The 27,265-nt window shown below is 36.6% G+C and overlaps 1 protein-coding gene across 6 annotated transcripts in view; it reads left to right on the top strand.

Annotated features, from left to right (window-relative positions):
• The window catches only part of slc8a2a (solute carrier family 8 member 2a), a 48,565-nt gene that overhangs the window by 13,778 nt on the left and 7,522 nt on the right, over nucleotides 1-27,265 (top strand). For 3 of the 6 annotated variants that reach the window (XM_049466563.1, XM_049466561.1, XM_015608759.3), the window contains exons 2-9: nucleotides 12,186-12,517; nucleotides 13,914-14,051; nucleotides 18,407-18,634; nucleotides 20,083-20,364; nucleotides 21,577-22,020; nucleotides 22,172-22,518; nucleotides 26,184-26,287; nucleotides 26,754-26,771. In XM_049466563.1, coding sequence (XP_049322520.1) covers nucleotides 12,254-12,517; nucleotides 13,914-14,051; nucleotides 18,407-18,634; nucleotides 20,083-20,364; nucleotides 21,577-22,020; nucleotides 22,172-22,518; nucleotides 26,184-26,287; nucleotides 26,754-26,771 — 1,825 coding nt within the window. In that variant the 5' untranslated portion in view covers nucleotides 12,186-12,253. Of the gene's footprint in view, nucleotides 1-10,226; nucleotides 10,344-12,185; nucleotides 12,518-13,913; nucleotides 14,052-18,406; nucleotides 18,635-20,082; nucleotides 20,365-21,576; nucleotides 22,021-22,171; nucleotides 22,519-26,183; nucleotides 26,288-26,753; nucleotides 26,772-27,265 lie in introns of all 6 variants that reach the window. The other 3 variants (XM_049466567.1, XM_049466556.1, XM_022666566.2) reach the window with 2 other exon arrangements.

The raw sequence follows: 27,265 nt of genomic DNA, 5'->3' as shown, positions 1-27,265 counted from the left end.
ATGCCCTACATTGTAATATAACCTTTTTAAATATTTCACATGGAACAATAAGGACTTTTTCTGTTGTTGCTCAACGTACGCACATTTTTTAAAAATATGTATTTGAGCTAAACGATGTAACAGAAGTTCCTACTTTCAGTATTTTGAAACGTAAATCATTTATATAAATAAGCAGCCCCAGGGTGACATTGTAATTTGACAGCGTTAGAAAAGTTTAATTTAGTTTTTATTTAGTTTAATTTATTATGCCAATTAATAGGTGAAGATTTAAAATTAAAAAACATAGTAGGCATTACTGTCTTTGGGTGTTAATAGTGAACATCTAGCTAGAACATCAACATAAGTAATTAACATCTAGCAAACATTAGCTGCAGTACTGTAGTTAATATCTAGCTTATTATAGACATGTCCCTAATAATGTACTTCCATATAGGTAAACATGTGTTGGAACAGCATACAAACCTGTAGAAACATAAAATGAACCATAGTGATTTCAGTATATAAAAACTGTGTACACTGCAAACAGTTAACATAGTCTTTTAGTAATCACACACAGCCTTTATTATACGTTTGTTTACTATAGGTTTATAGGTTTCTATAAGCTAATATAGCTAACAGGTAATGGGAGCGAATATCCACTAGTTACCCTCATGCTGACTGCCTAAAAGAATCACATTTTCACCAAACCATTTAAAGTAGTTTAGTTATCAGTTATATATTTGTTTATGCATTTATACTTGGTTTCTGACAATTAATAACACATTGAAAGCTACAGACATGGACAAAACACGTTGCATAGTCAAAACAGTCACAGATATACAGTGAAGGAAATACTTATTTGATCACCAACAGTTGTCTTTTTCTTACCCAGTGTCTTACTTGTAGTTTTGTAACCCATTTCAGCCTTGTGCAGGTCTATGATCTTGTCCCTGACATCCTTGGAAAGCTCTTTAGTCTTGCCCATGTTGTAAATGTTAGAGTCTGACTAATAAATTGAGTCTGTAGACAGGAGTCTTTTATACAGGTGGCAGTTTAAGACAGCTCTCTTTAATGCATGTAACAAGTTGAGTAGGAGTTTCTAATCTGTTCTGTGTCTGTAGGAGCCAGAACTCTTAACCCTTTAAACCCCAGCCTATTTTGGTGAGCTTTTTCTTCGTTTTTATCAGTTCCCCTTTCACTTGTTAGAAAACAGTTATGTTAGGAGACAGCCACATGCTATTATATTTCTTTATACCAGAAGACATTGAGCTGCTCGAAAATGTCATCAATTGAGATGTAAATGCTTCCAGAATCTGTAAATCTGTATTGAATTTATCATGTTTTGATACAAATTTTACCCAGTTTTACACAATTGTACTTATTTTTGAATGTACAGACTGTAAATCAATTAACACAAGATTTCTTTTTAGGAATAGTTAGATTAAAGTGTATTTTAGTTGAAAGAAATTACATATCTTATTACTGTGATAGAATACATGAGCAGCACCAGTTGGATTTAATTTTCTTGATATTTCCACCTCTAGGATGCAGATTGCTAAAACCTTGACAGTCTAAGCAAGCTAATAGTTTGAGTAATTTGGGCCAATCTGGACACTACTGGGTTTATTCAAATGTTATTTTATTTCTTACCTCATATAAATATTTAGAAACACTAGAAGCAAATATTATTGGCTGAAAAATGCATTTTATTAGCATTTTTAATTAATTAATTAATTAATTAATTAATTAATATATATATATATATTTTTGACGAATCAGTGCCAGCAATGGCGTCATGAGTTTTACTGCAGACCCCAGGGTGAAAGTAAACATACGGATTATGGTGTTTTGAGACAAGAAAAGGCTTTATAATGTAATAAAAGCACGGAAATATAAGCCTATTCTTTAGGTGTTTTTCACTATAGATTTTTCCAAAAACACTTCAGTTCAGCGTGAGGTCAGTGCTAATTTTTTAGAAACAATAGGGTTCCCTATTTGTCACAATGTTTGAGTCATGTTGGTGCGTTCCTACAAGATGCAAGATTTTTGACGCAATAGGAATGGGGTTCTAAGGGTTAATGGTTGGTAGAGAATCAAGTACTTATTTCTATCTGCAAAATGCAAATAAATGTATGAAATGTATACAATATGATTTTCTGGTTTTTATTTTTGATATTTTGTCTCTCACTGTTAAAATTAACCTACTTTTAAAATTACAGACTGTTCATGTGTTTGTCAGGGGGCAAACTTATAAAATCAGCAAGGGATCAAATCATTACTTTCTTTACTGTATTAGCCTGAGTTTTGGTAAATTGTCAGAAACCATAAAAGCAAGCTCAGTAGAGAATACTTTTTGAGACTAACTGTTTGAGATTAGTGTGTAATAAGTTAGGTGTGCAGTTAGCACCATGCTAACTGGTTTGTTATTAGCTTATTGTTAGCCTATTGCTACTAGGGTGTCACGATTCTCTAAATCCTCGATTCGATTTTATTTTCCGATTTTAGGGTCACGATTCGATTCTCGATTTTCTTTTTTCTTTTTTTCTTTTTTACAGCAGAGAGGCCAATGCTAGTTTTAGATTAGTCTATGGTCATTCATTGGTTTGATTCATCAAATTTGCAATATCTTATTTCAAAAGGTGGGCTTGATATATAAGTGATGCAAAGTGATACAAGTGATCTGCCTTTTTTTCGTAGCAGCAGTGTGCACTATTAAAATAGTAATGTGCAACATAACAAAATAAATAATAAAAAAAAACAGGAACAGTCATGTACAAAATAATAGAACAATTAGAGCCTTAACAAACTGAACTCTAACCTACTATAACAGTTAAACATGAAAAATAAGACTTTAAGACTTTTTCGGTCCCTGAGAATGACAATTTTTTTTCTTTAATAAAGATATATTATTAACTTAATCTGAGAGAAAGATGCTTCTTAATGTACCAAAACTATTAACATATTTGAGGCTAGACAAAACAACTGTTATTTTTATATTTTTATGTTTTTCTTTAAGAAGATGAGAATGTCCACATTCTCTGGAGAAAGGGCGGCTCTTTGAGCAGTCACAATGTCCGCAGTGTCAGCCACAGTGTGCTGCGCCATTTGCGAAGCATGGGCGCGTGCTTGCGTAAGTTAGAGGGAGGGATTGTCAATCATCTTTTTGAATTTGAAGCTCGAGACCATGACATAATCTTGACACCCCTAATTGCTACATAATGCTCATATCTTCAGTGTGAAAAAACAAGCGAACTTCAGACACCAAACGACTTCGACTTGGACAATCGACTATATTTTGGAGTGAAGGGCACTGTTTCTATTTTCTGCCAAACTGTCACTTTAATTGTCAATGTAGCCAGAGCCTAATGGTGCTGCTAATAATAGCTAATGTTTTTAAGATCAATATGTGTGAGAGTGCGTGTGTCTGTACTTACCAGAAAACAGAGCTAACAGTAGACTCCTGCCTGCACAACCACAATAAATATGTTAGTATATTCTCATTACCTTGAATAAATGGGAAGCAGACTTTTTTTTTTTTTACAACCTTAATTCAGGCCAGTTTTAAATGATTGAAGCTTTTGTGAATCATGTGTGCAGGGAAAAGTAACTGCTACCTCACTTTTAAATACAGTATACGACATGAGCTAAAAACTTGGGATGGGCAGTGAATTGAAATGTTTACAATAATCAATACACCCTTCTGGATATGCCTTTGGTATCACCAGTACCTCTAAACCACTGAACAGCTGCATGTATAATTAATGGGCAAGCTGTGACAATGGGGATCTTCTGTCCATCTTTTTTGCATCGTGCCAAAACCAGATACAGCAGTGATTGGTGTGTTGAGTGTTTGAGTTCTTGTTCCGAAAATGTTTTCCTAATTGTACAAGAAACTATATCAGCCTATATAAAGTACACATTGGATAGTAGTGTGTGAATTCATCATGAAGTGCTAACTCAGGGAATGGCTTGTGAATACCCACATCTGTATTGTGTAAGTTGTGCTGTGATATCTTGTGGGTAGGGGTGCACAATATGGACAAGAAATGCAATGTGCAATAATAACATTATTATATTACATTACATTATATTTGGCAGACACTTTTGTCCAAAGCAACTTACAATAGTGAAGTACAAAAGTAATAGAAGTTAAAGATAAAAACATATTTAGACAGGGGCCTTAAGAAGGTCAAAGGGAGGAGTAGAGGAGGGGAAGAAGGAAAAGGAAGTTAGAAGTAGTTAGTTTGTTAGAGGTGTTAAGAGAGTAAGTGATCTTAGTAACACTTTTGGATATTCTGATATCAATGTGGAGTGCACTAACTTCTGTGTTAATTGTTGATGTTAATTATATATATATTAGAGCTTCAGTTAGGATATTAATGTAAGTTGAACTTCATTCTGAATATTGAATTTTTAGAGTTAATTTTGTTATTTCAGTTCTTGAAACTTTCCTTTGGATATTCCCCTTAGGTTTAACTTTATTTTTGTTCAGATACTTCTACATACGTTTTAGCATTCTGGATTTTTTGTTGTTTTCTGATTCTTATTTTCTTTTAGTAATTGGTTTTAAACTGAATGGTAGTGTGCAGTTACTAAAATGTAGTACACAATAAAAGGTTATTAGCTATTGTAAAAGTGGAAACATATGTTCAATATTTTTTACTATTGCTTAGCTTGTGAAACATTAGCAGACTCCAGCTAGCCCAGCATTGAGTAAGAGACAAAGGGAGAGAGCGGGTGAGATTATAGAGCAGTGATACTGATAACAGATCTGTGTGTGTGTGTGTGTGTGTGTGTGCCTGTGTGCACCTGTGTGTGCACGTGTGTGCATGTGCATCCCGGAGTGATGGCTGCTTACCGGAGACATGTCCAGGACATGGAGTGCTTGGGCTCAGTTACGGTGGTTTGTGTGCTCAGTTCAGATATTCAATATTCAAACAAGTACTGTACAATATTGAAAAATAAACTGACATTGTGATATTGTGATATTCTGATATGCAACCCCAAATAAAAAAAAGAAAAGTATGAATAATACGAGACAAAACATAAAGTATTTATTACATTGACTTTGACTTTTATCTCAAAATATTTCATGTTTTGTCTGCTTAATTACATTTCATTTGTTAATATACAGCTCTCAAAAGAAAAAGGGGCCCCTCTGTAATATTATTGAGAGGAAGATGGATGATCAAAAGCCATCAAACCAAGCTGAACTACTTGACTTTTTGTTCCAGGAGTGGCATTAAGTTATCCAAAAGCAGTGTGTAAGACTGGTGGAGGAAAACATGCCAAGATTCATGAAAATTATGATTAAAAATCAGGGTTACTACACCAAATATTGATTTCTGAACTCTTAAAACCTTATTGATATGAACATGTTTTCTTTGCATTATTTGAGGTCTGAAAGCTCTGCATCTTTTTTGTTATTTCAGCTATTTCTCATTTTCTGCAAATAAATGCTACAAATGACAATATTTTTATTTGGAATTTGGAAGAAATGTTGTCTGTAGTTTCTAGAATAAAACAACAATGTTCATTTTACTTAAACTTATACCTATAAATAGCAAAATCAGAGAAACTGATTCAGAAACTGGAGTGGTCCTGTATTTTTTTTTTAAAGCTGTATATTCATACGTTCCATTTCAGACCTGCAGAAATTCTGATGGTAAAGCATTTTTCACTTTCTAATGTTGCCTTTTCTTCTCACTAGACTGCAAAAATGTGCAACAGTACAGGGTCATTTTCACATTTTTTTGTTGTTTAATTTTCCAAACGTTATCTATTGGGAACAGGTCAGGAAAGCAGGAAGGCCAGTTCAGTATCTGTAAACTGTTCCGGATTAGCAGTGTCTTAATAATGTGTGCAGCATGTGGTTTTGCTTTGTCTTATTAAAAAATGCAGGGAAATCACTTGTAAAAAATGTCTTATCTTCAGTGTACATTTTTACATTAATGCTGCATATACTGACAAATCTCCACATTCTGACAGAGCCTAGCTTTTTGGACTTGTTCCTTATAACAGTCTAGATGTTTCTTTTCATCTTAGGTTAAGAAAGATTTGAAATGCTGACCTGTCTGACTCACCGCTTCTCGACATGGTTAGGATGAATTATACAGATTCATCCCGATCTTTCTTTGCTTTTTATTGTTTTTAAACATTTCGATATTTTTTTTAATTTGTTACAAAAACGGGAGATCCTCTGCCCATCTTTTTTGTTGAAGTATCATGAGATCACTGAGAAATATTTTGGGTTTAATAAGCACAGGGCAGCCAGAATTTGACTGAAGTAAACTGGAGCAAAGAAACGAAAATGATAAAATCTGATGAAAACTTTCTAAAACGTTTTTAGCGCTTAAATTATTAATGCACAAAAACACAATTGTTATGGCTACTGTTCCTGCACACGTCTCCAAAGTGAGGGGGGCTTCCCCACTAGTAAACTGACAATCCTCAGCTCTCTGCACAATCAGCAAGCTGATTGGCTTGTTTTGATGAAGTGCGGGACTATTCTTGAACAGATACCATTATAGCATTACAAGAACTCCCATTCATACTGCAGTCAGGGGCTGGTCTCCTCATTAATAAGGACTCTGCCCCCAACTGCTCCCCCGACACTGGATCTAGGGTTGTCTACCCCTCCTGGACTCACAGTTCCCCTTGTGTTTTTTTGTGTGCGCTCACTGGTATGTGTGTATTTATGTGTTTCCACGTACCTAATTTACCTTATCTCCATGTTTTTAGACCATGAGAGGAAACCCCCCGCAGAAACTTTGCACAGATGAGTTAAAGGCAGTGACACAGAGCGTCTAAACGTGATGTCACCTCAGTTTCTAATCTGGCTCTGTGGTGGGTTTCCTAAAAGGTTCTTAGCAGTAAATTGACACTTAGATGATCAAGGGAGCATCACACTAACACTCTCTCCATATTAAGATCATCCTAAAGTTCTTAATGCTAAGATGCTTTTGGGAAACTGAGCCCTGATTGGTTTATAAGGTAAAACAGAAACAGAAGGATGACTAATTAACAGACGACAATTCTCTTATACTTAACACTCCAGTTGTGTCCTGCACATTGTGTGTGTTTGGTGTGTGTGTGAGTAATTAGTACGAAGTGTAATACATACTCTGGCCTGCACACACATATGCGTGCACACACACACAGAAACACAGAGGAGTTGTAATGAGTGGAAGTGTTGAAGAAGGAAGAGTTTAAGTGTGTATAAAATGCTGCTCCATTCTAATCCTCACACCATCACTTTCTTTTCTCTTTCCCACCTCTTTTCGTCTTCCCTGCTTTCTTCTACCTCTTTGCTTCTCTTTCTCTTCTACTGTTTTTCTCCACACTTATTCATTACTAATTACCTCCCTCTCTCTCTCACACTCTCTCGTTCTCTTTCTGTGTAACTCTCTCCTTCCGTCCCCTCATGTAACCCCCCAGCCTAGCTCTCGTTCACTCATGTGTGTGTGCGTGTGTGTGTGTGTGTAATATTAACCGGTAAAAGGTGCTAACTCCCCCTAAGTTGTCAGAGCCTGGTGTGTAAACCAATCTGACCAATCACTTATCGCCAACACTGACGGACAGAGACACTGTCACCGCGGTAACCTGAGACAGACACTGTCACACTCGCATACGCTCACACACACTCACATACACATATCTGATACACACCTAAAGCTGTCTGTTCACATAACAGTTAGAAGATATAGACTAAAGTAACTGTCATTCTATGTGAATTGCACTCCTTGCTGCGTTCTTGAGTCTGTGCGTGTGTGTGTATTGTTCTATCTGTTGTATTTGTGTTGCTGTGCTCTGTGTCTTTTGTGATAATGGTATACTACTGTGTCTGTGTGAGTGTGTGTGTGTGTGTGTGTGTGTAAGTGTGTGAGCGAGATTCAGTTTACTGGTTTCTTTTAACTGTTAGTTTTAATGAACTGAATGATTCAATGATTTGATTCAATTATTGATTCATTAATATGTTATAATGAAGGGTTCAGGTATGTTGTGTGTGTGTGTGGGGGGGGGGGGGGGGTTGTGTGTGTGTGTGTGTGTGCGCGTGAGAGTTATTTTTGTTGCTAGTGTAGTGTTACAGTGCAGGTAACCATAGCAGAGCTTGGAAAGTGAAATATGAGCCACAGTGTTCAACTCACCATCCTTCTGTCAATCTCTACCACACACACACACACACACACACACAAATATGCATGCATGATACAGTACCTGCAAAGTGGGGATCTAATATTAGATCATTAAGAGACAGTAAGAACGAGAAAAATATATAAAGAGAAAGAAATAAGGTGAGATGACAGTGAGAAGGACAGGTAGATGTTTAGAGGCAAAGTGAAAAAAAATTAACACTTGACCCCCCACTAAAAGGAGTAAAAGCAATTATTTGGGGAGGTCAAAACATTTATATATATTCTTTTTACCTGTTACAACATCCATGCCTGAAAGAATTTATAAAAGTATGAAGAAAAAAAGATTGCAGAGATAGAAGTATGGAGATATAGTGAGAAGGAGAGATCAAGATATAAAGTGACAGAGAGGGTAGATAAATGTATAAAGAGTTTAAAAGGGGATATAGAAGAATAGATAGGAGATATAGAAGTATATAAAGACAGAGAAAATGAGAGGTATAGGGAGAGAGAGAAGAGAGATAGAGGTATAGATTTAAAAAAAGGAGAAATGGAGGTATAGAGAGACAAAGATGAGGAGAGATAGAGGAATAGATAGACAGAAAGAAGAGACAGTGGTGTAGATAGACAGGCAAAGAGAAGTATAGGTATAGAGAGAGAAGAGAGATAAAGGTATAGAGAGAAGGAAAGGTATAGGGAGACAGCGAGAAGAGAGATAGAGTTATAGATTGAAAGAGAGAGGAGAAATAGAGGTATAGAGAGACAGTGATAAGGAGAGATAGAGGTATAGAGAGAGGAGAGAGGTATAGCCAGAGGAGAGATAGAGGAATAGATAGACAGAGAGGAGAGACAGCGGTGTAGATAGACAGGCAAAGAGAAGCATAGGTATAGAGAGAGAAGATAGATAAAAGTATAGAGAGAAGGAAAGGTATAGGGAGACAGAGAGAAGAGAGATAGAGGTATAGATTGAAAGAGAGAGGTATAGACAGAGAGTAGAGATAGAGGTGTAGATAGACAGGCAAAGATAAGTATAGGTATATATAAATAGAAAGAAGAGAGATAAAGGTATAGAGAGATGGATTGTTATAGGGAGACAGAGATAAAATAGAGGTATATATTGAAAGACAGAAGAGAGATAGATGAATAGATAGAGGAGAGACAGGAATAGATAGACAGAGAGGAGAGACAGAGGTGTAGATAGACAGGCAAAAAGAGGCAGAGGTATATTTATAGAGAGAAGAGAGATAGAGGTATAGATAGACAGAGAATGAGAGGTATAGGGCCACAGAGAGAAGAGAGATATAGGTATATACAGAGGAAAGATAGGGGAATAGAGAGACAGAGAGGGGAGACAGATATGTAGATAGACAGGCAAAGAGAGAGATAGAGGTATAGAAAGACAGAGAAGGAAAAGTATAGGGCCACAGAGAGAAGAGAGGTAGAGGTATAGATAGACAGAGAGAAGAGAGATAGAGGTATAGATAGACAAAGATAAGGAGATAGAGGAGAAAAAGAGGAATAGATAGACAGAGAGGAGAGACAGAGGTGTAGATAGACAAACAAAGAGAGGTAGAGGTATAGAGAGAGAGAAAAGAGAGATAGAGGTATAGAGAGACAGAGAAAGAGAGGTATAGGGCCACAGAGAGAAGAGAGATAGAAGTAAAGATAGACAGAGAGAAGAGAGAGAGGTATAGATGTACAGAGAAGAGAGATAAAGGTATAGAGATACAGAGAGAAGGAGAGTTAGAGGTAGAGAGACAGAAGGAGAGATGGAGGTATAGAGAGACAGAGAACATGAGGTTTTACAGTGTCAGAAACCACATAAGGAAGTGAATTAGAGATTACTGAACTGCAGGTAGAAGCAGGTGTGCTGCAGGTTCTCTATATTGTCCCGATTCTAAATAGAACCGCTGCTTTGTAAGAGTGTACATTAACCTCAGAGCTTCAGGTCAAAACTAATGAAGCAAAACTCACCATCAATTAAACATGAAATATGACTCGACAGATCGACTGTTTGATGGAAGTTAATGTGAGGGTAAATGTAATGTTTTCTAATTGACCATATAAAAGCTGGGCTGATCAGAAAGGCCTGTTCTGATCTGTTTTTTGTTTCAGAACAGTACTGGTACTCTACACACTGAGTTCTCCTGGTCACATTAGTCCTCTCAGACGCTGTTAATGAGGAGCTGAATAATTGATTAATGAGGAGTTCTACATGAGTAAGACTTTGACGTAAGCCAAGAAAATGTACTCCTAGTGCACTGGCGCATTTACATTATTCCCGTTCTGTTATTTAACACTGTTTAATACAAGTGCCAGCTCCAGTCTGTCCGTTCAGACTGTAAATCGACTGTTTTTAATAAAATAAAAAGAAGTCAACAGCCATTCTCTTGGGAATTGGGATTATTAGGAATATATAATGTATGTTGGTATCACTTTAAACTAAGACTTCTTAATGAAGGGTTTATAAATTATTTATTAAGAAATTCATTTGTGGTTGTTAATTAGGTTGTAAATACTTCAAAATTAATAAGATGATGCAACACGTACATAGCAAGGTTAAGAGTGATCTGTAGTTTGTGGAATGTTATTTCACATTTATTCATACTGTCAGAGCTCAGATCTTTCTGGATACTTATCTTGCTTTGTCGTTTCCACCAGTGAACATTAACGTAACTGTTTATAACTTAATTAATTTAACTTCACAGATGATTTATTTATCTAGTAATCATAATGGTGTCTATTTGGATATACTCATTATTTATTGTTTCTGCATTGTAGATTAATACTTAAGTCATCCAATCTATGAAGAAAAACATGAAATTATTTAGTAAACAAAAAGTGTTAAACAAAGCAGAATATATTTTAGATTTTTTAAAGTAGCACCTCTTGCTTAGATGGCAGCTTTGCACATCTTGTTTGGATTTTCTCAATTAGCTTTATGAGATGGAGTCAGCTGGAATGGCTTTGAGTTAACAGCTGTGCTGAACTTGTCAATATTTACAAGAGAGACTTGAGTTTCTTGACCTTTTAATGTGTTTGAGAGCATCAGTTGTAAAGTTGTAAAGAGGTAGAGTTGGTATACAGTGAAAAGCTCTATTTTAGTAATGTTCTAATCCATATTATGCCAAGGACTACTTAACTAAGTAAAGTATAACATCACTGTAAGAAATGAAGGTGAGTCAATCTGAAAACATTAGGAGTTTTGAACATATCCTCAAGTGCAGTCACAAAGACCATCAAAAAACTTTATGATGAAACTGACTCTCATCAGGACCCAGGAAAGGAAGACCAAGGATGAGTTGATCCGAATCTGCAGAAACTGCAATTCAATGGCACCCCAGATAAAAACACCTAAATCCTTTACAGAGTATTTTGGCTTGTTTAACACTCAATTTAATTCATGATCCCTTTTGTGTTCTAGTCTGGATGACGGCACTGTATATTAATACTGACTGATGCAAAACACAAAGTAAGATCCAGAAAGATCTGAGACGACAGAAAGTGAAATTATTATTTGGCAAAGGACAGGTCAGTGTTGTGTAGTAATAACTAAAAAAAATAAAATGTTTGATGTAATAGGAGTGTCAATTGATTGAATGTTTATTTTGTGTAGTTAAATATGTGTAATCCAACCAGAGCAGTGAGAGAGCATAATTAGCTTTGCTCCCTCTGGGTGGGTAGATGGCGCGCTCTCCCCAGATCACTCTAGAGGGTGATGTCAATTAGCACAAGCCATCTATGAGCTGATGTATCAGAACCGAGGCACTGCGCTTTCCTCTGAGTCCTCTGTGATGCTACTCAGCAATGCTGCATCAGCAGCAGCTAGGAAAGAGGCAGTGGCTGACTTGTGTCTGAGGAGGTATGTGCTAATCTTCACCCTCCTGGTGTTGGGGCATAACTAATGATAGGGGGAGTCCTAATAAGTGGGTTGGGTATATATATATAAAAAAAAATATATATATATATATATATAATATATATATATATATAATATATATATATATATCTAATCAATTTCTCCCATTCTCTGTATATCTCTCTTATGCTCCCTCTCTCACTCTCTTTCTGTAGGAGGAGACACTCTCTCTTTCTCTCTTTTCCTCTCTTTCTCTTTCTTTCTCTCTCTCTTCTCCTTGGTCATGGCTCCTCCTCCACTCGTCCCTGTCCTCCTCCTGCTCCTCCTCTCTGTGCGGTTGTGTGTGTGCAGTCAGAACAGCAGCTGCAATCAGAAGGTGGAGTGCAGTGACGGCATTATTCTCCCTGTATGGATGCCCAAAAACCCCCCGCTGGCCGAGCAGATCGCCAGGGCCATCATCTACTTCCTGTGTCTGCTTTACCTCTTCCTGGGTGTCTCCATCATTGCTGACCGCTTCATGGCTGCCATCGAGGTCATCACCTCACAGGTAGTGGAAAGTTGGGGTTGTTACAGCTACACACACACATACATTTATCATATCTTTATCTGTATTTATTGGACACTAAACATTTTAACATCCCAGCGCATGTACCAACTATGCACAGTATGACTTAAAATAAGAATAGAAATATGTATTTATTAAGAAAAAAATAAATAGAGCATCTCACTTTACACAGTTTAATTGTGTTATTAACCATTGTTTGTTATATCTATTACTTTTTTTTTTACATAGGCAGTCCAACCAAAATCACCAAAAAAGCTTTTTTCCATTTTTGGCTATCTGAATTCCTATATTCCTATATATTTGAAACACAATTTAGATTCTGCTCCCATGTCTATGTGAAAGGGGAAATATAAAAGAAAAGGGAAATGTAAAAAGAGAAATCTGGTGTAAAATGGACTTGGTGTGAAACATAATAAGGAGTACAAACTTTTATTGAATAGCTCACTTCTATTCATTCCCTACATATCCAAAAACAGTGCTTTAAGTCTATGCTTCCAACAGACTTACAATGCTAGAATGCAGAATTCCTAGGGCCCAGCTATTTAAAATGAGGCACTCAAAACTTTGAAAGTGCACAGCTAGTTTATTAAAAACACTCTTATTATATATCAGTACCTTGAGGTTGTTCTCTGGGTGCACCATCTTGAAATTAAGTCATGATAAGTCCACTGATGAGCATGAACAAGTAGGTAAGATACAGAAACATATTGCAAAATTAATTGAAAATATCCCTAATATTTATGAATTTCCACATAATTAACCTAATCAATTAATCTGCAGCACCCAGAGAACTACCTGAAGGTACTGTCTGTATAAACAGTATTTTTAAAAAACTAGATGTGTACTTTCAAAGTTCTCAGTGCCTCGTTTTAAATATCAGGGCCCTTAGAATTTTACCAATGAAGTGTGAAGCTATAAATATAGAGATTTCTTTGCATGGACAAGGCTATGCCCCTATCACTAATACTGTAAGCCTTTGAGAGCATCGGCTGAAAGCGCTGTATTGTTGTAGTGTTGGGGGTGAATGGAAGTGGGCTATTCAAAAAAAGTCCATTTCACACCAAGTTTAATTTATTACAGGATTATTAAACACTTTAAAAACATGTGTTAATAAACTATATAATACTACTGCTGATGTACAGTGCAGACATCTTGGATTCTGAATGTGGGGTTAGTGAGGCTCTTTTAAATATCAAAATAAGAAATCCAAACATGTTTCAGGTAATCATTTCCTACTTGGAATTCAAACACACCATTTATTTCCACAAATAGACTGTATGTACTGAAAATTCAGTTTTACACTCTATTTGCATTTTATTCAGAATTTGTACTCCACATAATCTTTACTAAGATTTTCTTGTGTGTGTGTGTTCTGTAGGAGAAGGAGGTAACAATTACAGGTGCAAATGGAGAGAAGACGGTAGCAACGGTGCGGATTTGGAATGAAACAGTCTCCAATCTCACACTGATGGCCCTCGGCTCCTCGGCTCCCGAGATCCTGCTGTCAGTTATAGAGGTAAACACACACAGATACACACACACACATGCAGTGACACAAATACGTAACGAACAGCCCTGGGTCATTTTCTCCTGAGATGCCTGTTATAAAGCTACACACTCATGGCACTCATTCACCCTAGATACCATCAATCTCACACTCACATACGCACACACTCTCACTACAGTACTTTCCTGGGCCATCTCATTCATCTTGACCTCAGATACTGTCAGTCACTGAACAGCGGCATACCCACACACACACACACATTCTCCTGCTGTGCTAATTCTTAACTAGGGCTGGATCTAGCATTTTTTTAACCTTTTATTACCTTTTATTCTACGTATACATTTTTGTTTAGTCAATTAATCTAACACCTAATTTACAAATTATTTTAAATGGCTTCTGGTAACAGGTAACCTCTGTTTCATGTCAGAGCAACACTATTTCACTTGGTTTTATTTTTTGGTTAAAATGGCTTGTCATGCTTTGATTACTTATTTCATCCTTTGTATTTGTTCTTCATATAGAGACTAAAACAGAACACAGTGATGCACCCTTTGCTCTCTGAGATCTGCCGGAACTTTTTTGTTACTGGATTATGCTGGAGGTCCACCTACTCATTAACACAAAATAAGCTTGATCATGTCTAACAGTGATAATCCAGAGGTGTTAAAAAGAAGCTTTTTAGCCAGAACACACCTTTCCTCAGCAAATGATCAACTGACCCTCTCTCTCACACAGTCTCTAAATTTCTCTCCCTTGACACCCTTACAATTTGCAGATCCGGAATGAGTCCGTTCTTTTGAACCATTTCTTCTTTATTATTTAGAGAAACAAATTTATGATCTTTACATCTTTGATAGGGGCTGGATACTTCTAGTAAGTGGTGTTTTATGTTTCAACTGAAATACTACCAAACACATTAAAGCACTTCCACACCAACCTGTCTGAGCCAAAATAGCTGGTGTGAAATGTTCTGTAAACCAACAGAGGACCAAAATCTGGTTTAACAAAAAAAGTGGTTTTGGTCCGAAACTACTGAAACATGTTTTGGATTTTTTTGCAGTGAGAAAACACCTTGTTAAAATATAGTCATCATCCATTATACAACATAAGAAGATAAAGGAACCTGTGTTGTGATTAAATTTGACATTTTCGTAGACATTTGTATTAAGCAATATGGACGCAAATGCGTACTCTTGTGGTTCCTGTATCTACTGTAACTGTAGATTAACCCTTATTTATAAACAGAAATAAAATTAATCAGAGGGTAATCTGTTACACTAATTCTGTTATGTGATACACTTGCACTCATGCATGATTTTGGCTAATGACAGGCAACTTGCTAAACTGACATTGTGTCACCTTCCAATGCAAGCCCTTGTAAAAGCCAATAAATGTCAGGTACAGGGAGACAAGGCCCATGTACGGGACAACAAATCTAGTTATTTTCACCCTTTTTATTTTGGTCGGATTTCAGGCGTAACATCTATAAATGACTCTAAATGATCTCTTTTTGAGAATCTGAAACATTAATTGAATATAATATCAGGGCATGAGATGGAGATGGTAAAAATTAAATTTTACTTGCAAGTCAAAAAATCATTGAATCTACTCAGTTGAGTTTAAGTTTAAGAACACATCCGATCCATTCAAGCTCCTAGTTACCTGCAGCCTGTATATGCACAAAGTGAAGTGATTAAATTACTTCTCATTACTTTTTTCTAACATGATTTATTATTTAAGGCATTTTTCCATATCTTATACTTTAATCAGGATTGTATAGTAAAATATATGTTGTCTACTTCACTACATAAAATTTTTAGTGTATTAGCTACTTTAGCAAATGCTAACCAAGCTAGCATATATTCTAGTGATGTCTCCACGGCACTCTTAGACTGTTCCTTATCTGTGACCAACAGGTTAATAAGAAGGAGTCTCCTTAGAACATACTTAGTGTAGTGTTCCCATTCTCTTTTTAAGTAAACTTCACCACTTCATTCTGTTTTAAATCATTTTGCTCAAGTCTAACTGTTTTAGAATCCGCTCCCTGATTGCAAGAAAGATTTCCCCTATTCACTCTGTTCTAGAATGCTTTATATAAACCTTGGTAGCATGTTCTTTCACATTCACTATTCTAGAATATTTTTCCCTTCTTGGAAGTTCTCATATATTCATGGTGTCCTAGGAGGTTCTTAGCCTGTTTGCACTGGTTCTGTCAATCTGTTTTTTATAGTAATTTACAATAGAATACTCTTGAATACTCCTTTTTCACTGTTCTAGAATGTTTTGCTTAATTTACACTGTTTTAAAATATTCTCACCAGTTGTAGGATGTTATCATGTATTCACAATGTTCTATGAGGTTCTCTGCCCATTTGCACCCATTTCTGTAACAGTATAGTTCTCACTGTCAGCATGTGAGTGATGGCGTTAAAGGCTTTATTTTTCTTTCTAAATAATAAACTATAATGAAGGAGTTTGACTTGAGTTAAAGCCCAACCAGCTTGTTTAAATCTTTTTTAGGAAAATTGTGACATCTGCCCATCTCCAGCCACTCTCCAACCAATCATTAACTCTTTACACCTTCGGAAAATTGCAGTCATGTTTTCCAAACGAGGAGGAAACAAAACTTTCCAAGTGTGTGTAGAAACTTGTTAACCTCAGGATCCTTTTAGAGACTCTTCTCTCAACACGTTTTTCCATTTTACTGGATTATGAATTCTCTGATGGTTTCTGCTGTATCCTGCTACCCTCTGCTGCCCTCTACTGCCTGTCTATAGTACTGTGTTTCTTTGGTAGTAAATTGTATTGACCTTTACTCCTGTTGGATGAGTTCCACTAGCTTCTGTTGTCTGGGCTGGGCTCCTAACTGAACTGTCCTCACCTATTTACATGCTGATGTTGTGGCAATGCCCTGTACTTCCACATACCATGTATTTGTATCTGTTCTCTAAATTTTGCAAACCATTTTGCAAAAATTGGGTTGCACTGGACAATCTCTGATCCCTGTTAATGCACACCCAAAAATCCTTCAAGTGTTTCTATTCTATTTAAAAAGTTATTGATTTGCCAGCTCCTCTATGTTCTGGTCTCTCTCTGAGATGTCTATTCTGTTTTTTAGGCTAATGTCTGTCTCTTTCACTTGCATCCTTTTTGACCTGTATGTATATTGAGTTTGAAGTGTATATTATTTCTCATGAGCAGCTAACAAATATATATTTAAATATAAGCAGAATCATTTATATCTGTAAAGGTATATCCAGACCTTTTATATCTGTAATGTGTTCTAGAAAAAAAAACTAATAATAAGACATTTTAGTTAATTACTTTTGTTAACTGAACTGTTCTTGAATGTGCTTCTCATTCACATTGTTTTTAAATGTACTCTCCTTTACATTCTTCTGCTGTGTGCTTCTCATTCACACTGTTCTACAATGCTTTTTCTAGAATGTTCTTCTCAGTCACTCTGTTCTACTATGTTACTCATTCACCCTGTTCTAGAATGTTTTCACTTATTCACTGTTCTAGACTGTGGTCCCCATTCACACTGTTTTAGAACCAACTCCTTATTCACATGTTCTTAGATGTGTTCCCAGTTCACCCTGTTCTATAACCAAGTCCTTATTCACATTGTTCTTAAATGTGTTCCCAGTTCACCCTGTTCTATAACCAAGTCCTTATTCACATTGTTCTTAAATGTGTTCCCAGTTCACCCTGTTCTATAACCAATTCCTTATTCACATTGTTCTTAAATGTGTTCCCAGTTCACAATGTGTTAGAACCAAGTCCTTATTCACATTGTTCTTAAATGTGTTCCCAGTTCACCCTGTTCTATAACCAATTCCTTTTTCACATTGTTCTTAAATGTGTTCCCAGTTCACACTGTTCTATAACCAATTCCTTTTTCACATTGTTCTTAGATGTGTTCCCAGTTCACACTGTTCTATAACCAATTCCTTTTTCACATTGTTCTTAGATGTGTTCCCAGTTCACACTGTTCTATAACCAATTCCTTTTTCACATTGTTCTTAGATGTGTTCCGCATTCACACTGTTTTAGAATGTGTTCCTCAGTCACTTTGTTTTTAAATGTGCTTATCATTTAAATTGTTCTTAAATTAAATTTGTTCTAGAATGTGCTCCTGATTCACATTGTTTACAAATGTTTTGCCCATTCACACTGTTCTAGAATAAACTCCTTATTCACACTGTTCTTAAATGTGCTCCTCATTTACACTGTTCTAGAATATAATTTTTATTGACACTGTCCTTGTATGTTTGCTCTCTATGCACACTCTTCTGTAATGTGTTTTCAGCCCATTGTTTTGTATGTGTGTGATGATTTGTGTGTGTGTGTGTGTGTGTGTAGGTGTGTGGGCATGGATTTGAGTCGGGTGAGCTGGGTCCGGGCACCATCGTGGGCAGCGCTGCTTTTAACATGCTAGTCATCATTGGGATTTGTGTGTGGGTGATTCCTGATGGTGAGTCGAGGAAGATCCAACATCTCAGAGTCTTCTTCATCACCGCTTCCTGGAGCATCTTTGCCTACATATGGCTCTACCTCATCCTCGCTGTCATCTCCCCTGGGATTGTACAGGTGGGAGGGGGTTAATTGTGTGCTGTTTTATAACGATATTTAGAAAAATCTAATACACATTGTTTCCTTGTATCCCAAGTATAGTCTTTCAGTAAGGTCACATTTTTGCACTGGAGCTATGAGGCTGATGTTGTTAATGAGACCAATAATTATAGTGCTAAATAAATATCTGATTCATCACACACTCTTCTTGAATGGATTTGCTTATGTTGTTTATGATGCTGTGTCACTGCTATCTGCAAAATAGCATTTCTGCAACTGCAGCATTTAACTTATAAGTGTTATTTAAATAGAATTTACTTTACTTTTAAAATTGTCTAATCATATTAGGAGTACAGGCATAAGCTTTTCTTAAACATTAATTTTATTCATTATTCAGTGCTTATGAGAAGTATGACAAGTAGTAGTTCTGCAAACAACAAATTATGCATAACATAATGCAACTAATCAGAGTTTTGGAATCTGACATGCCCTTATTTAGTTTAAAACAGGACATGCTAGGCTAGTGTTGTTAAAAACCTTGGAATATTATCAGCTCAGCTTGGATGCTATTAAAAATGTTACATTCACATTATTCCTAAATTTAAGTCTCATTCATACAATTCTACAATGATCTTTACATAAACAATTCCTAAATTGAACAGTAAGATCTTTTAAGAAACCAAAATCAGAAACAGAGCCAGAAAATAGGAGGTGACTGTAGGAGATGGATTAATTGGGAAGATAGTGGTGAGGATGCTGTCAACTTCACAGCTCTTCCTAAGACAAGTAAAAATACACTATTTTAAGTTGGAGTACAGAAAATATAATACTAGACAACAAACAGATTATATTGGGAATGGTAAAACAGCCATAGGAGAGAACACTTAGTATTCAGGTGATGATGAGTGTGATGCTGTTAGTCAGAATTTGGAACATGTAAATTGCACTCAAACTGCCAGTAAAGTCATATTTACCATATTTACATGTGGAACTTGGAACTCTAGATTATAACAAGTTTACAATATGTTACATAAATCAAGTTCAGCTTTAAATCATATTTTTATTACATTTTCTATGCTTAGTGGGTGGATCTTCTGTTCAGTAGCCAAATAGACTAAAGCTGTATTTTCTAGTTAACCATTTGGCAAATACAACCTTCCCATGTGAGCTCCAACAAAGCGTGAGATAAAAAAGTAACTGGTCATTTTTACTTTTTTATGGGTTCAAAATTCCCCCCTTATGTATATATCCTTAAAAAAGTCAGTTTAACATAAATTACTAAATTCAGAATAGCCACACCAGCAGTGGAAGCACTTTGAAAATTTCATAAAAAAAAAAAAGGTTCATGTAAACTTCACTGTAATTGGTAGTTGAGAGTGAGCAACTGGGTGTGTGAGCAGCTGATCTATGAATCTCTGTGTGATCTGTTTGTGTATTTGTGCCTGAATGTGTGTTCTGTGTTACAGGTGTGGGAAGCACTGGTCACGCTGCTGTTCTTCCCCCTGTGTGTTTTAATGGCGTGGATTGCAGACCGTCGACTCCTGTTCTACAAGTACATGAATCGCAGTTACCGAGCAAAAAAACGCAATGGCATCATCGTGGAGACGGAGGGCGAGCTGTCACCTAAAGGCATTGACATCATCATGGATGGCAAATACCAAGGCAACCCCAACAGCTCCACCAGCAACTCCACCTCAAACATCATCAACATAGAGTCCAACAAAGAGCCTGAGCAGGACCGAGAGGAGGTGGGTGTTGGAGGGGTTAAAACAAAAGCATTCAGACAGGATTATTTTACCTGGGGAAGTGAAGTCAAGTAGTTTAAACTACAGGACGTCTGTAATATGTATTACTGATTCACACAGGATAGGTAATTTCAGCATTAATGACCTGAATGAGATCTGAATGACTACTTGATTTACACACTGCTATCACTTCCAAAACATATGCAAACAATGAGTTGCTTCTTGTTTATTACAGTGCTTATTGTTAGATTTAATATATACAATATAATACTTATATACAGTAGTAATAACATTTTTCCTTAAAGCTGCCAAAAGCTTTGCACCTCTGAAGAGTCCTTTGGCTTGTCTTCTTGATTTAAATGTTGCACGTCATACAACACCTGAAATGTGCCACTGACTTGAATGATGTGAATAAAGATATTAGTGCCATAGAGGACAAAACTGTATGGCTCCTTGAATGTTTCCTTTTGTACAGGAATATTTACCCACTAGGGCGCAATTAATGATTATTTTGGTAGTCAACTAATCTTCCAATTATTTTTTCGATTTGTCGATTAGTTAGCGATTATTTTTGTCATGCCCTTTATCTCTAAAAATTATAGAAACAGCTGATAATGACATTTAAAAGGAATTTAAATGTCTAGATGTTTAAATGTGGAAATTACTGATATTTAGTGAGTAACTATGTAATCTGTTGTGTATGGGCACTTTTGAAGACCCAGACTGAGTTGAGTGTGACCTGTGTGAGGAAGCCATTTACCCATCTCCCACTGTGTTTCTGTCTCCAGCACTTTGTGTAATGCGGTACTGTTATAAATAACGATTAGTTGTCAATGAAATTTGTAGTCGTCAATTTTAAATAATCGACATTCTCGATTACATCGTGTAATCGTTGCAGCCCTATTGCCCACATGTCAAATTACATGGGATTAATACAATCTTAAAAGTTTTAAGGCTTGTTTTAGAAAAGGTAAAAAGTGCCGGACTCTTTACTGATACAAAAGTGTGCAGTTCTTAAAAATGACTGACATGGCTAAAATGACAAAAAAAAAAAAATTACATTACCCCACCTCCCCATGTGAAATGTATCCTGTATAGAAAAAAAAAACTGCTGCTATAGTGTCAAATGTTAATATCAGATGTTTTTGAAACATTTCTAAAACATGTCTTTATTGTTTCTGAGGCATTTTATAGACGAGTTGTGTGCTGTTGCAGGTCATCCGGATGCTGCGGGACCTTCGCCAGAAACATCCAGATAAAGACCTGGATCAGCTGATTGAAATGGCCAGTTACTCCACCCTGCAGAAGCAGCCGAAGAGCCGGGCGTTTTACCGAGTTCAGGCCACGCGCATGATGATCGGAGCTGGGAATGTGCTGAAGAAACACGCGGCGGCAGAACAGGCAAAACGAGCGTCTTCCAGCGGCCCCCTAGACGACCTGGCCACCTGCGCGCATGTGTCTTTCGAGCAGATGCAGTACCAGTGCAGTGAGAACTGTGGAGAGGTCAGCCTGTGGGTCGCACTGCTGGGTGGCAGCGGCACTAAAACGTTTCATGTGGATTACAGGACAGAGAACGGTTCAGCCAGCGCTGGAACAGACTTTCAGTACTGCGAGGGGACGCTGGTGTTTCAACCTGGAGACACGAGGAAGGAGATAAAGGTGGAGTAATTGAGTGAGTGAGAGTGTGTGTGCCCCAATGTGGCATTTTTGTGGAAAAAAACATTTATAAAACACTGATAGGCTGAGATGCTGAGATGCATATTGATACCTATGTGTATAACCTACATTTTTCTGTGCATGTGTGTCACAGGTGGGTATAATAGATGATGAGGTTTTTGAAGAGGATGAACATTTTTTTGTTCGTTTATCAAACCTGCGAGAAGAGGGTGGAGACAGCACAGATGGAGCACGGTTGGTGGACCCACTGGTTACCACAGTCACGATCCTGGATGATGATCATGCAGGAATCTTCTCATTTGGGCAGAGGGAAATGCAGGTGGCTGAGAATTCAGGCATTGTAGAGATTCCGGTTAACCGGAATTCGGGAGTCCGTGGAACAGTGACCGTGCCATATCACACCGAGGACGGGTCTGCGCGTCAGGGAGTTGACTATGAGTTTGTACAAGGAGAGCTGGAGTTCACCAACGAACAAACCTGGTAAGCACAAATACACACACAGTTAGTAATGAAATGTGTTCAAACTTTTCACTTTTTTTGCAGCAGTGATGTATTTACTTCTGCTGACTGCATGTGATTAAAATTTATATGAACATGTAAGCATTTGTAGTTGGCTTTAAAGAGCTCTAATAAACAATCACATTTTTTAAAAGTATCCGGAGATCCCTTAATAAATAACTTTTAGATAAGTTTTTGAGCAGAAAACTAAAGTGATAAAAATAACTATTTTTTTTAGATAATCAAGACTTTAATATCAGACCAAGATAATAAAAAAAGTAAATATGATGATTTCATTTATCAAGGGAAAATGCAATCCAAACAAACCTGTCCCAATAGGATATATGTAAAAAAAAAAAAAAAGTAATGGCTCTCCATCATGTAAAAAAATGTAAGCATGGCAAAAAGGAAAAAACAAAAGAAATCTGTAGGGGAGCAAATAGATATTCACAACACTGTTTGTCTGTTACTGTTACATATTGGTAACATTCCTGCTACATGGAAACAAACACAAGGATTGGAAAGGTGTCATCTAAGTTTATTTCTAAAAAAGAAAAGAAAAAAAAAACTGAGGCAGAATCTGCAGCTAGCATGCTAATCTACTAGCACTTAAATTAGCATTGACTACCACAGGAGCTGCAGTTCCTTGTTGTTGTTGTTTTTTTTTTTTTTTTCAAATATATGGCTGACTAACTAGTTAAACAAAATAAAGGCTCTTAATTAAACTGGGAAGGTTTCTGTGGGAACGCATGCCAGTCTAGGGTCAGGTTTTCTGAGGAAGGATTAAGAGAAGGAAGTACTCATAGATGGGGAAGGGCTTAATTATTATATAAAAACAAAACTAGCTAACAAAGTTTGAAAAAACAGAATACCACCATTGTTTATCGTTATATAAAAAAAGAGACCGCAAACCACTAGAGGAAGCCCACAAAGGAGTCCTCAATGAATGGGTATCTATATGGTCAAAATGAATGGGCTTTTCAAAAACACTTAATGTATAAAGGCTTGACATGGGTTTTCTTTGCAGTGAAACCCATTAGAAGGAAAAATATTAACATGGCTTAATGTGCTAAAACATTGAAACACCATACTTCTTTCATTTATTTCACTGCATAATAAACTTAATCTGACTCTTTAAAAGATAAACTAGTCACTGCAACTTACATTACTGACCCGCTGTAAAATCCAGAGAGGCTGGGGAGTAAACAGGCTGGATGACTGGATCTTGACCAGAACAGCAAATTATGTATTTTGAGTTTGATGATGTAGCTGGTCTGTCAGGATATAATCTGGCTAGTTATTCAGCATGATTAGAGCTCATACCAATAGAGTAGCGTGTAGAACAGCTTAGAATCTTTTCCTCTAGTTAAACAGGGTGACAGCACTCACCTCAGCTACACTGGTAAAACGTGCTACAGTGTTTTCCTGCTGTAACACTCTCAGCTCACTTCAGTAATGGCAGTTAGTTCATTAGTTGGATCAGCTGTGTGTAATATGCTGTAAACATACTGAAACATTTAATATTGTTCTGTGTTCAGAAAACTAGAAAATTGTCTTAAATTATCAGTCAGTTATGAACTTTTATTTTGTTTAGTTGCTTCATAAAAACCCGGCCATTTTGTACTCACTCGGCAGCGCCTCCTAGTGTCTGACAAAACCAAAAAATATACTGGTAATTCCCTGTGGTGGTGATTATATTGGAGAGCGCCCTCTTATGGCCAGTCACTGTTCTCCACTTATTACAGTTCAGACACAAAAAGAAAATTACACAAAATAACAGTAGCATGCACGCTAAGGAATATTTATGTTTGGGGGCCATGACATCTGAATAGTTCCTGAGAAATTCAGTGGAATCATGTGTAAACAGAAGCCGATACAACATGTTACAGTTGAAACAGTGAATGCTGTAACACGTTACATTTTTACCCAATACTTGCAGCTAAAATCGAGTCTGTAGCTGTGTATGTGGCTTAATTAGCTGAGGGCAACTTTTTGACAAGTATGAATGTGTACACTTGGTAAAATGCCTCAACATTACCACTAAAAGTATCCTGACAATGTCTTGGGTTTAGTGTGCAAATTAAATTACGCGGGGATGGTTTGTTCTGTGTCTATGTGTGTGTGTGTGTGTGTGGGTACTGTGTGTGCATGTGTGGAAAGTGTTTTATTGATGCCGTGGCGTCTAGGGTGGGACAGATCTTCTTCCCATTAAAGATGTAAGCAGTGAAAGCAGCGGCCTTGTTAAACCTTCACTCAGTAATGGAGCCATTATAAACCATTAGAAACCATAGCATCCTGTTGGCTTCAATTTTCTAATAATGTGTTATTGGCCTTTGATTAATTTAACATTGTATAGTTTTAGACTATACAATGAACAATTAGAAGGTAGTTTTTAATGTGGGGTCCATCCATATTTGATTGATTACGTGTACCAATCAAGAAAAACATCTCCATATGACGGTTGAGCTGGTAGGCAAGCAAAGTGTTTGCATTTGTTTGAGGTTTACCAGCGTGACCATCCTGACCAAAGCATGACCTAATTTTAAAGGGTTTATAAAAGACCACTTAAAAATTATTAGTTTCTTTGATTTTACCAAATTAAAAATCTCTGGAAAATAATCAAGAGGAAGATAGATTATAACAAGCCATGAAACCAAACTAACTGCATGAATTGCACCAGGAGTGGCATAAAATTATACAAAAGCAGTGTGTAAGACTGGTGGAGGAGAACATGCCAAGATGCATGAAAACTGTGAATAAAAACCAGGGTTATTCCACAAAATATTGATTTCTGAACACTTTGAATATGAACACGCTAAGAATATGAACTTGATTTCTTTGCATTATTTGAGATCTAAAAGCTATTTTTTGTTATTTCAGCCATTTCTGATTTTCTTCAAATAAATGCTTTTAATGGCAATATTTTTATTGGTAATTTGGGAGAAATGTTGTTCGTAGTTTAAAAAAATAAAACAACAATGTTCATTTTACTTAAACATATACCTATAAATAGCAAAATCAGATAAACTGATTCAGAAACAAAAGTGGTCTCTGTTTTTTTTCCAGAGTTTTATGTAAAAGTTCCTTTCTTTCTCCTATGTTCCTTCCCAATGCCCCAAGATGTTCCCAGAGTCCTAAACTCCAGGCAGGGCAGCTTTTAGTCAGGTATTAAGCCTAGTCTTGGACAACACAGCATTTTAATTAAGATTTTCCATTAAAAGGAAAAACTAGGCTTAATCCCTGTCTGGGAAACTACTTCCAAGGGCCCAATCTTTTTAAACACACAGATTATTCTACACCATATAGATTATACTTTTAAATGATTCATTGAAATGTATTATAATTAGAATTTTGAATCAGGAATGTCTTTGGTCTTACCGTATACCTGGCTGTACCCTACATATGTACAGAACAAACGTGACATGTATATGTGTGCATGTGAATGAGCGTGTGTGTGTTTGTGTTTAAATTATTTACTGTCTGTGTTGTTAAGTATTGATGTGGGTTCAACTGTGATGTGATTTAAGTGGCAGGGTCTCAGTTAATATTTCAAGGGTTATGCCCCAAGGAAATGAGCACTTGTCTTTCTCTCTCTCTCTCTCTCTCTCTCTCTCTCTCTCTCTCTGTGTGTGTGTGTGTGTGTGTAGTAAGACATTACAGGTGCGTATCGTCAATGTCCAGGAATATGAGAAAAGGGAAAACTTCTACATAGTCCTTGAAGAACCCCGGTGGCTCAAGAGAGGGATTTCAGGTGTGTGTGTTTGTGTGTGTGTATGTGTGAGTGTGTGTGTGTGTGAGGGAGCAAGATGGCTTGACGGATGAGTGTGTGAGTGAGATTTAATTTGTTCAGAGCATCATGTTGCAACCTTTCACTCACCCCACTAACCTGCACACACACACACACGTGCACACACACACACACACACACATACACACGTGTGCACGCACACTTAACTAACTGATGTTTGGTTTCAGATGTAAACTAACTGTACCAAAAGACCAACCTGAACACACTTCACGTGCAAAATCCATGTGTGTGTGTCAAACAAATCCTCGTGTGTGTATCTGTGCATGTGTGTAGGATTGACTAGGATATGTGTTATTTTCACATATATAAGAACTAATTTACAGCATTTAATTATCAATTGATTCATTTCTTCACTCATTAACACACGAATCACTGATTGATTTGTTGGCTGATTTGTGTTTTGCTGCAGATTTGCTGTTAAATCAGGGTAAGAGAAGTTCTTCTTTCTGCGTTGCTCTGCTTTTGTTAAGATTATATGTAAATGAGCACTGTTCTGATTGGCTGTCATGTACTGTGCCTTATGCAAAAAACAGTCTTGGGTGAAACACTTTTAAGAACTTTTTAAGCGTAAATGGGTTGAGGAAAACTGATATATAAGTGCACTTAGTTTTGTTATATGAACTGAACAATGAAATCTTTGTTATGAAACAATATTGAAATGCTGCGATTGGCTTTTAGGAAGAATAGAAATCAATCTTTCATTATATTGGCTTATTAACATTTGCATAACTTACACACACTAATAAAAATAATCTTCAGCAAGTAGTTTATTTAGTAACATTACTGTTAAATAAACTAACACTGAGAGTTTCTCAGTGGTTAGATGATTGGATAATTGATCACAAGGTCACATGGCTGGCACTGTTCTCTGACCCCAGCTTTCTAAATTGGTTTATGTGAAGATTTTTTTTTTGTATTGTA

Source organism: Astyanax mexicanus, chromosome 1 (genome assembly GCF_023375975.1).
Source record: "Astyanax mexicanus isolate ESR-SI-001 chromosome 1, AstMex3_surface, whole genome shotgun sequence".
NCBI classification, from domain to species: Eukaryota; Metazoa; Chordata; class Actinopteri; order Characiformes; family Acestrorhamphidae; genus Astyanax; species Astyanax mexicanus.
Note: the sequence above shows the minus strand (reverse complement) of the source record. Positions and strands in the feature narration are given on the sequence as shown.